This window comes from Octopus bimaculoides, chromosome 16 (assembly GCF_001194135.2).
Source record: "Octopus bimaculoides isolate UCB-OBI-ISO-001 chromosome 16, ASM119413v2, whole genome shotgun sequence".
NCBI lineage: Eukaryota > Metazoa > Mollusca > Cephalopoda > Octopoda > Octopodidae > Octopus > Octopus bimaculoides.
In genome coordinates, this window is record NC_068996.1 from 54854941 (window position 1) to 54866704 (window position 11764).

An 11764-nucleotide genomic window follows, 5' to 3' on the forward strand; every position below is an offset into this window, starting at 1 on the left:
TCTCTAAATGCCAAATCAGTAGTCAGCTTTGCCTGCTGATTATCATCAACATGGTCAACATGTCTTTGTTTACATCAATTCGGCAATTTCCGTAAAGAAAGTGGGAAAGGGCGTTAGTCAGCAGGTAGCAGACAGCAATCACTCGCTACTCGCTTTCGCATTCTCTCTCTCTCTCTCTCTCTCTGTCTCTCTCTTTCTCTCTCTCTCTGTCTCTCTCTCTCTCTCTGTCTCTCTCTCTCTCTCTCTTTCTCTGTCTTAAAAACACATGTCACTTATCACTCGCTTTCTCTCTCTCTCTCTTCAAAACACGTCACTTATCACTCGCTTTCTCTCTCTCTCTCTTAAAAACACATGTCACTTATCACTAACCCTAATCCTCTCTCTCTCTAGAGAGAGAGGGAAAGCGAGTGATAAGTGACATGTGTTTTTAAGACAGAGACAGACACAGAGAGAGAGAGAGACAGAGAGAGAGAGAGAGAGAATGCGAAAGCGAGTAGCGAGTGATTGCTGTCTGCTACCTGCTGACTAACGCCCTTTCCCTCTTTCTTTACGGAAATTGCCGAATTGATGTAAACAAAGACATGTTGACCATGTGGATGATAATCAGCAGGCAAAGCTGACTACTGATTTGGCATTTAGAGAACTTGTACCGAATGATCGCCAAAGATTACTGTCGATTTTAGCGTTTATGTAACTTCTTGCGGAACCTATGGACTATACTGGCGGAACCCTGGTTGAAAACCACTAAGCTAAGGAATACAATACGAATTCTGCTGAATCAGATTTTAGAGAATTTTTAATGTCATCAACAATATCTTTAATACGATCAGAAACAGTTGTTTTTGATAAGCTAATATTTCCAAACAAATTTTTTCTGATCATATATTCTCAATAGCCGTAAGGATACATTATTTCACGAATTCACCATCGCTATGTGATTTGAGATTTTAGCAATATTTTCGTATATTGCATAACTAGCTCGAGTAACTGGTTAACTTTCAAGAATTGGCCTTTTAAAAAAAGATTGGGCGATCTTACGGTATGAGTCCTAAATATCGGCCTTTTCCGTAAAAGGCCGATCTTTGGTAAAGATCGCCGAAGACACTTTTTACGGAAAAGGCCGATATTTAGGACTCGTACCGTAAGATCGCCAAAGCTTGTCTTTTGGTCAGATTTTCTTTCAAGGAGGCTATCTTGTCAAAACTTTCGGATTCTTTCAAATTTCCATAAGTCTTATGCTTCTTCACAAAATGCCTCTCTCTATATATATTTTATGAACGGCTACTTGTTCGTTGCAAATAAGACAAATACACTTGTTATCTATTTCAATAAAAAAATAAATAAAGCTCAGTCCATTTTTCATCAAACAAAGCACGTTCACCAGCACTTTTTATAGGATTTTTATAACCGCTTGCCATATTGATAAAGGTATTAAAAAATTGATTTAACAAAGTTATAAACCGGTTAAATTTATATAATCACCTTCGGAATTTTTGTTATTACCGCTGCTGGGAAAACAAAAGCCAACAAGCTCGCAGTCGTAATACATGAATTTAGTGTTGTAAAAATAGTAATAAATAAAAATCAGCGAAAGAATTAAGATATTGTTTTGTTCTGCAACTTGATTTTTCTCTCTCTCCCTTCTCCACACAAGTATTGACAAGCGAGTGAATAGGGAAGGGTGATAAACTGATAAGCCGATGGTAGATGAATGAAACTCCTGTTGACCTTCTTGACACCGACTAATAGCAAAAGTGGGACAGCCCTTTCGAAAAACGTTATTTTTCACTGCTTTTTAAGAAAAAAAAAGTTTGTAATATTTTTGGCTGTTTTGTTATACCTCGCAAAGTTGTCATCTGGATCGGCTCTGTTCGGTCATTTCCATAAAAAAAAAGAATTATTCATTTACTTTTGTTTTACAGTGAAAGAGAGGAGAAAGCGAAAGATGTATGAATGTATGTGAGAGAGAGAGAGAGAGAAGGAGAGATTGAGTGCCACTTATACAGGAAAACACACACGTTCACTCTCTCTATCGCTCTCAAACACGCACATGTACATACAAAAAAGATGTATGCATATGTATTGACGTATCTACGTATACATGACAACACATCCTGTCACTCACTCTTCCCCTCTCCCTCCCCCTCGCACACACGTCCATTTCATATACAATTACATACATCTTTCACTTTCTCCCCTCTCACTTTAAAACAAATGTAAATAAATAAAAACACTGGCATAACTACAGAGTTGTGGATGACAGTTCTGCAAGTCAAAACGAAAGATCGCCATATTGTTTTATAGTGCTGTTCACAAAGCACCAAATTAGTAGTTTCTGTTTCGATATTCTGGATATGAATAATTTTTATACTGTATCTTCTAACAACCCTTCAGCTTTCGTTTCATATAAAACAATTATTTCTATACATGCAATATATTTTTAGTTTTCTCAGCTATTGGGTCTTAAGGGGCTGATACAAACCTAGTAATATGTGTTTTATAGTGAAGACAAAATTTCCATACAAATGGCAATTACTGGAGGATTTCCGTTCGAGTCTGACCGTTTTAAGTCGTAGTGGAAACCCGACCTATGTCGCAAATAGGTATACGAGTATTGTATAGATTTTATAATTGAAAAATTTACTTTATTTTGTACATAGGAGTGTATCAGCCTTCCTAAGGCGGAAGTAACAATAGATGAAAATATATTTTGTATTGAGTACGAAAATGTGGCATTATTGTCAAATGACGTAGATAGATGGATACTGTCTTTACATAATATAAAACAACGCGTCTTAATTGTTGGACAGCAGTAAATATCGGATTAGACGGCGAGCAATAACAAAGTTTGAATAAAAGCCTTATTTGAACTAGTTTATGATATTTAGTTTTGATACCAAGTAACAAATTATTTTCGTACTGAAAGTTTACCCAGTTACAGTTGTATTGAACTATTTTGAGCCACAAAATACGCATGCGCACGTCTAACAAACAGCCACAGAAAAAATAAACATTATTGCAGAGATGTACAGAGAGATTTTGTATCGAAATAAGTTATCTTTTGCATACCTTGCTTTTAGTCTATTGCCTTAATCCCAGCAAAGTACTCCAAGTTTAGTCATTGGCCATATTCGTCTCAGTACGATTCCACACACACTTGGTTAACATGAAGTTTAGAATCATAAAATAGTGAAAGTAAAGTGTTTTAACAAAACGAAAGTCGGATCTTTTTTAAAACGGAGGCCACATTTTTCATTAACGAAACACTTCGAAACTTGGAACACTGGTAGAATGTGTCATATAAAACATCTTTTTCTCTTAGTCTTCTTAACAAAAAAAGAAATCCATAAGTTATTCCATGTGAAAGTTGTCAAATTTCTGTAATTTCAACCAATCACTGACGTCCATTCAGCCGATATACATTAAGTGCCGACTACATAAACAAACGATTCTGAAACAATTAACCCTAACCCTAACCCTAGGGTTAGGGTTAGGGTTAGGGTGAAAGCAAATTTAAAATGAAAAAAGCAAATAAAACGAAGGTATGGAGATTAAATACGCTTTACATCGCTTAATCAGCCAAAGGAGTAAATGTAAACAACTGAATACTTGTCAGTGATTGGTTGAAATTATCGAAATAAGACAATTTTTTACATGAAATAAATTCGAATACAAAAATATTTTTCTGTTCTATAACACAAAATAGATAAGTATACGAAGTTTGAAAGTCTTTCCGTACCAAAAACACTACGTAAAACATTAATGAAAAATGTGGCCCCCGTTTTAAAATAGATCCCGAAAGTCTTTGCAATACAAACCGGAAATTACAACAGACACGGCGTAATTTCAGATAAACACTTTGTGGTGTCGTCGTTGTAGGCTGCCCGTTGTACGTCAATGTTGACTGTTCTATTCAGAAACCATCTCTGACAAGTTCACATGTAGGCTACAAGGCCTGCTCTTGATCTGCTGTAGACAAAGTTATTTTACACTCTTTCGTATTCTTTGTTGTTCAATAGCTTGAATTAAGAGCCTCAGCAGTTGGTGCCATTCATCGTGTTGCAGTGCCTTCTCTCAGGTGTCTGCGGAGATGCCGGAGTTCTTCATATGTCTCTTTATCACATCCCTGTATCGCAACCTTTGACCACCATGGCCCTTCCTGACCTGACGCAATTTAACGTAGAAAATTGCTTTTGGGAGCCAGCTGCCCGCCATCTTGCATACATGTCCCTCACAGCATAGCTGCAATGAGGCAATGATAGCCTCCACACTAACTGCGCCAGTGCGGTGCACAACTTCTATATCAGGAATGTGATCCTACCACCATCAGATATGCAAGATGGAGCACAGATGACGTTGGATTCACGTCAGCAATACAGGATCGTGCACTCTGTGATGTAGAGGAGGCAAAGCAGCACTGTGGCACTCTACACCGTTATCTTCATATTGTGGGTAATATCTCGGAAGTTCTGCAGACACTTCTCAGGAAAGCCAAGAGCCTTTACACCCATGTCTTCGCCTCTCAAAGTCACTGTGCTGCCAAGATAAGTAAAGGCTTCCATGTACTGCCACTAGCTCAGGTTCACTCGATCAACAAAGATGTCTTGATGACGGCAGGTAGAGCAGTTCAGTCTTCAAAATGTTGCTCTTGAGACGAAATATGTCTGGTGCACAAGAAAACAGATCCACAATGTGTTGCATGTCCTCAAAGCTATTCGTCACAAACGCTGAGTTGTCTATGTTGAGCAACTTCCTGACATACTTCCTTGATTTTGGTGTTCTTGAAACAATGAAAGTGTTTTGCAATAGAAACTGGAAGTAACGACAGTGATTACCAATTTTTTATGAATCGCATTTGATGTCCAATAGTATGCTTCTTTTGTGAATCTCTGCTACTTCTATACTTATGAAGTTGTCAACCATTCACTCAATTTTGTAGATCCAAATGATGACAGCATCCATTAACATCATATCTTTTTAGGATCATGTGTGGAGAGACAAATTTAGAGATCGTGAAAAGCTATTCATGCATCTCATTTTCTGCATCACTAGAAAACTTGATATGCTTGAAATAACAGCTAAATACCAGGAAAATATGTTTTTCCTCAGATCACTTTCATTTTACAACTCTGTCATAAGATTCATGAGAGAGAAATGTCATATTCACTCACTAAAATCCTCAAAACAACTTGATACGTTTGAAATAAATATGATTGTTTTCATCTTATATAAAACACATATGGTGTTCATGTTATATTAAACATAGGTACATTTATGTATTGGATACATTGGTATGGCACCCACATTAGTGGCAGACCATAAAAGAGGAAATAATTTGTGGCTTGGTATCAAAACTGGAATAAATGTTGTAAGTTAAGATTTTAGGGGAAGAAAAAAGTTTAGAAATCACATGCATGCGCAGCATCATAGCTCAACTCTGGTTGGAATTAACTTTTTTACTCTGCGCATGTAAGCGAAAGCAGGGTATCAGCTGAACAGATTTTCACCATATTTGGCAGAAATACTCATTGGGTGAATGGCTCGAAATGAACATTTGGTTTGATTATCATTAGAAAAACAAATGTTTTTTTTTTTTAAATCGAACTTACAAATTTCCCAATAAGCAAGTAGTCTTTTTTTTTTTTCATTTATTTTGTAATTTACAATGAGCAGATTAAAAAACCTGAGCTTAGATAAAAAATAAATAAATAAACAAAATCAATCAACATTTGAGGATTGGGATCTGTTCAGTTTGGCTCACAAATTTTTTTTTTTTTAACTAAACAGTTTGAAACTTCATATACTGGTGTAATTTCTCCTGCAGAACACAGTTTACTTTGAACATTTTTGACAAAATTTCGTATCCTAGAAGTTATTTCGTGTTAAAGTTGTCGCATTTGGGTAATTTTAACCAATTGACAATGTGCATTCAGTTGAAGGAAGCTACTGCTGTTTGCAATAGTAATCAAAGAGGAACAACTTCCAGGTCATCTCTACTAAAATGTCACCACTCCGTTCTATTTTATTTTTTGTTTACTGCCTGTGTTGCATATTACATGTTTTTGGGGTGGGTGGGGGGTTCTCGCGTTGGAGTAATCAGTAAACCTCAAAGAATCAATACCAAGAAGGAAGAAATATTATTTACATATATTTATTTGTTTGCCTGACATGTAGTTAGAGATACAGCAGTACCCTATTTTCCAGTCTATAAAACGCATTGGTATTTAAGCCGCAGGGCTGAATTTGGGGAAAAATTTGGTTTTTATCCACACATAAAGCACACCGATGTTCAAAAGACCTAGAGATCTACAAGTCTGCACCTAGCTTTTTTGTTGTTGACATGTTTGTAGTTTCAAAATGCCTTATTTTACAAATACGAGATGTATGGTTGTTGTTATGATTTTTATCAGCAACAAAAACATTTCTTCAATATAAAAGTTTTTATTAGATTAAAAATAACTTTATCAAAGCATGAAGATAAAACAAATATGATTTTTCTTCCAGGCACCAATCTACTGTAGCCATAGTCTTTCACGTTGTTCACCAACCAAGCTTTCCTCTGAAAAAAATCAGTGGAATCAGTCAATCTCCATACACAAATTATTTTCCTCCTGAAACTTGTAAAAAAGTACACACAAGTTTGCTCTCTGGTTGGTAGTTGATGGTGTAGAAGTGGCTGTCTGCCAGTGGAGAGGGAAAGAGTAAGGAATGCACAATGCTGACTAGAAAGGATAAAGGTGGCATCGTCTTTCTTGCAGTGGAAAGCTTCTCTTTTGTGTCAGCTATGACCAAGGAGCAACACTTTCCCTTCACCCTTTGTCTGACATACGAATAGAACAGAGTGGTGACATTTAGTAGAGATAACCTGGAAATTGTTCCTCTTCGATTACTATTGCAAAGAGCAGTAGCTTTCTTTAACAGAATACATGTCATTGATTGGTTAAAATTACCCCAATACATCGTCTTCAACATGAAATAACTTCTAAAATATGAAATTTTGTCAAAAATGTTCAAAGTAAACTATGTTCAGCAGGAGAAATTACACCAGTATACAAAGTTTCAAACTGTTTAGTAAAAAAAAATTAATTAAAAAATCTATGAGTGAAACTGAACAGATCCATAACTTCTGTTACATTAGAAAATAATGAAATAATTAACTGATTAACATTTATCAAAGTTAACTTTTCGATTTACGGTGCCCACCTTTGGAGATATATATATATATATATATATATATATACACATACATATACATACATTATGTAAGTGTAATTATACACTAAATATGTAGCTAACAGTACTGCAAATTAAAGTCATATTCACATTATCGACATTATTGTTATTTCTGGATGGTGAACATTTGTGGGCTCCTTTTGTGAAGTATGTTTTCTGCAACTTGTGTCTTTGACAAAGCTGCAGTCTTGGATGAAGGAACAACTGAGACTGGACACCTGACTCCAAGAAAGTCATCAGGTACTCGCAACCCCTCTACTACTCAGGCAATGAGATTAGTGGTGGGGAAGTGCAATAACATTCTCAGGGAGACTCTAGGCATTGACAAAAATGAATTGGAAAATTTGTTCCAGAGGACTTTCTGGTTAAGGACTACCATGGATAATTTCCAGATGTCCTTGACCTCACAGTGTTATCAATGGGCACTACCTTTTCAAGACAAACTCTACAGGCACAGATGTGCTGTCAGACAATGTGTGCACAGAGCAGCAAAACCATTCTACGTGCACCTGAACAGCTGCTGTCGTGTGTGATATGAATCTGTCTATCAGCCGAGTCCATAGTGATGCTTGCCCTGCTGCCCTCCTTTAATTGGGCAGGTAAGGCAGCAGTTTTCCTTTGCTTGATGGCTTTGATAAAAGAGCTTGGCTGGTGGATGAGGTTGAAAGGCATGAGGACACAGACTTCCCTCTTGGCCTTTTTCAAGTTTCACTTGAAAAGGAAAACGAGGATAAAGGGGGAGGTGCTGTCCTTGAGTGAATTTAATGAAAGTGAGACTATATTTCCATAGGGAAATATAATTTGTCTTGGAAACAGGTAAGAATTGGTGATAGGAAAAGTATCTGGCCAGAGGAAATCTACCTTAAATAAACTCCACCCAAGCTATGTAGGCATTGATGATGATGACAGTGATGTTGTCACAAATTGTGAATGATGATAATGTTGTTGGTTACAAGTTTCCAATTGTCTCCAACTTCTGGTTCACTTCATTTCTATGCCAAGAGTGATAAGGAAGTACATCTCAAGAGTATGGACCATAAAGCACCATATTTTCAAGTGGTGGTGGGCATCTCATTGACATTTATATCACTCTAGAATCAGTCAAGTACAGATAAAGTTTGTGTATGTTTATGTTTTTTTTTTCAGACCCCTTTCATCATTGTTAGTGTCAAGAATTAAGTGCAGCATTTAAAATTCAAGTAGCTGTTTTCAAGATTCCATTTAAAGCCTGGTGTGTAGTCACATAATTTGTGAGGAGAGATTGCATGTGTATGTACATCTATGCTAAATGACAGTGGAACGTGGGCTTTGACTACAGAGGACTTGTGTGGACTTGAAAGAAATGAAGCTTGTATGCTCCACTGGATGGGTAATGTCAGTGTGCACACACACACAACAGAGTGTAAATGATTTAAGAGGTATAAGAGACATCAGATGATGTGTGCAAGAGGGAAGACTGTGCTGGTTTGGTCATGTGATGCCAAGCTCTAATTGTGGAGAGTACCGAGGAAGACCCAGGGGTAGACCCAGGAAGACATGGGATGAAGTGGTGAGAAAGGACCTTTGGATGCTGGGCCTCACTGACAAAATGACAAGGGACCAGTAAAATCACTGTCATCCATACATAAAGCCTTGTCCTTTACAGGGGCCAGTGCAACATAAAATGCACTCATGCAGGTGCTGTATAAATGCATCGATGCCAGTGGTTGGTGTTGGGAAGGGCATCCAACCATAGAAATCATGCTAAAACTGACAATTGGAGCCTGGACTGTTCCCCAGCTAGCCAGTTCCATGTCAAACCATCCAACCCATACCAGCATGGAAAATGGGCATTAAATGATGATGAGAATTTAAGACTTGAAATGACTATATGAAGAATAGGAGAGCAAGTGATAACCTACCGTCCCCATCCCTTATATTTTGTGGTTATTATATGCCAGACATTGGTAATTTCTTGTGTAAACACAATCATCATTTCAGGTTTTTTGGTTTTTTTTGTAGAAGCTATGGTAGTTGCAGTGATGGAATCTTTACAAGTTATTTCTTAATTTAAATGAGCCATCTACAACTAGCCAGAAACAACTATTTTCACTAATTCACTATCTAAATCAGAAGTTCATCACTATTTCTTACTTAATGACCCTTTCATTTTTATTTTACCCTACTGGACCTTTCATAGCCATTTGATGTTTACAAAAAAATATCCCACTTTTTTTTTTTTTTTTTTTTTTTTGTTAGGGATTGTATATAAAAAGAAATAAAATATTTTGTATACTGTAAAAGTATAACTGATTTATTGTACATAAATTTTAATAGGATAATCTGTTATGGACCACCCCTAAGGGCCATTTGGACTCTAATTGAGAACCACTGATCTAAATTATACATCATGAAACCTGATAGAAATAACAGGAAAGGCATCCCACCATGGAAAATCTTTCTAAACCAATTGATATACAATCATGAATTGTATATCACATACAACCCACCCCCTTTTTTTCTTTTCTTCCACTTGTTTAAAACAATAATGGTCTTTTGAATATTTCCAGTCTTTCTTAACCATTTTTTTCATTTTCTGAATAAAACACACATTGATATTTGTTTTCTTTCTCAAACTCAACAGCAAATATCAATTCCTCAAGAAATTTTTTGCATATAATATTATTCTTTGTCTGGATGTAGCAAGCTAGCAGAATCATCAACATGCCAGGTAAAATGCTTAGTGGCATTTTTTCTGGCTCTTTATGTTCTGAGTTCAAATTCTGCCAAGGTTGTCTTTGCCTTTCATCCTTTCAGGATCGATAAAATAAGTACCAGTCATGCACTGGAGTTGGTGTAAATGCTCCTCATGCGAAACTACTGCTCTTGTGCCAACATTTGAAATCAATGTCATTCAGCATGTCACCACTCATTGTTATTTATTTATTTATTTCAGGTGCCTGTAGCCTTACCCATAATTTTGTTCTTTGTGAGTTTGATAATTGTGGCATTAACATTTTATGAAAAACCACACGAGAGCCTTTTCGCCGCTGGAATCGTTGCTGTTGGTTGCATCATATATTTATTCTGTGTGAGATGGAAGAATAAACCATTGATAATCAGGACTTCATTATGTAAGTATTTATAAACGGGATGCAACTGGTGAAATATTACACATTACACAAATTCATTCAATATTTCAATTTTAACCCTTTAGTGTTTAAACTAGACCCCATGTCTGGGGCCCAAATATTCTACCAGCTTCATGTTCAAACAGGCCACATCTGACTTCTCATACCTACCCTGTAATGAATGATTAATTCAAAACTATGTCAATACTAATGAGTTTGCAAGGCCTTGTAGTAAAGCATCTGTTAATTTAATTTGCTCCCCCCCCTCTCAACAGTAGCAATAAGCTGCTATGGGACTTTACTGTATCTAGATTTTATGGAATGCAATTATTAGTTCATGCATGTATATAGGTGGCCTTTGACTTTTTGTATTCAAAAGGGTTTTTACAAACCAATATTTACATGCTGTTCTTTATAGTTGTATATGATGTGCTTCCAAGAGCCATAATTCTCTCAACAGTTTATAAAATTTGTATGACATTAAGAATATGTACGTGTACATACACACATGTAGCCGTCTTTCTCTATATATAGTGTATATATATATATATTTTATCGGTGTATGTGCGTGTACATAAGGAGGTGTGATTACTAAGCATCATTATAAAGTATGAAAGCTATTTCCTTCCAGATCATTGCATGTATTTCCACATCTTTTAAATGTTGAATTTTTATGACATTGCTTTTATTTTTCTACTTGTTTCAGATAAAATCACATGTGTTTTGCAGAAGACACTAGATGTAGTTGAGGTTGATGTTGATGAGGAATTGAATTGGGATTAAAAATGTGAAAGTACTTTCAGAATTGAAAGACCTCAATGCACCAGCTCAGAAAATAAGAAAACACTTTCTAACTGTTATCTTTGGATTCTGTATAGGTTCTATCTCTAGTCATTCAGTGGTTACCACATATAACTCTATATATATATAAGGTTATGTAGGGTATTAGTTTCGACCAAACCCAAAGATACAGGTAATACCAAGTAAGTGCTGTATACCAACTAGTTTTGCCTCTGTCGTGGTTGCAACATGAGTGGGGAATATAACATGGGTCGTGTATTAGCGTGTGTATGTATAAAGAGAGAAGAGAATAAAGAGAACAATGGCAAAGTTAGAAATAAATTTTATGGATAAAGTCTTACAGCTGTTTCAGGGAAAATCCAATGTATCCCTTCATCGGAGATAGTAATAGTAGAGGAATGGATTATTACATCTATAAGAGGAGAGTTGTAGTAGGAAGTGAGAGCGATGCGCTGAAAAAAGAACAAAGAAGAAACAGTACTTGGAGTGTAGCTCCATTCCAGCAGTAAACATCCATGTAAAGAATCCTTGTGGGTATTTTCCGGAGATAATTGTAGTAGCAAAGGTGGATATATATCACATCGTGTCCGGAGTATTCTGTGTGTTGTTTACACTCCAAG

General features: G+C 36.3%; 1 protein-coding gene and 1 long non-coding RNA gene across 2 annotated transcripts in view; one reads left to right on the forward strand and one right to left on the reverse strand.

Moving 5' to 3' along the window:
- The window catches only part of LOC106871183 (uncharacterized), a 62877-nt gene extending 59267 nt beyond the window's left edge, over positions 1–3610 (reverse strand). Inside the window, exon 1 of the long non-coding RNA XR_001409633.2 lies at positions 3070–3610. This is a non-coding gene — a long non-coding RNA (uncharacterized LOC106871183). The remainder of the gene's footprint in view (positions 1–3069) is intronic.
- The window catches only part of LOC106871182 (large neutral amino acids transporter small subunit 1-like), a 91112-nt gene extending 79607 nt beyond the window's left edge, over positions 1–11505 (forward strand). Inside the window, 2 exon segments of the mRNA XM_014917516.2 lie at positions 10169–10346; positions 11050–11505. Coding sequence (XP_014773002.1) covers positions 10169–10346; positions 11050–11126 — 255 coding nt within the window. The 3' untranslated portion in view covers positions 11127–11505.
- Positions 11506–11764: the final 259 nt, after the last annotated feature.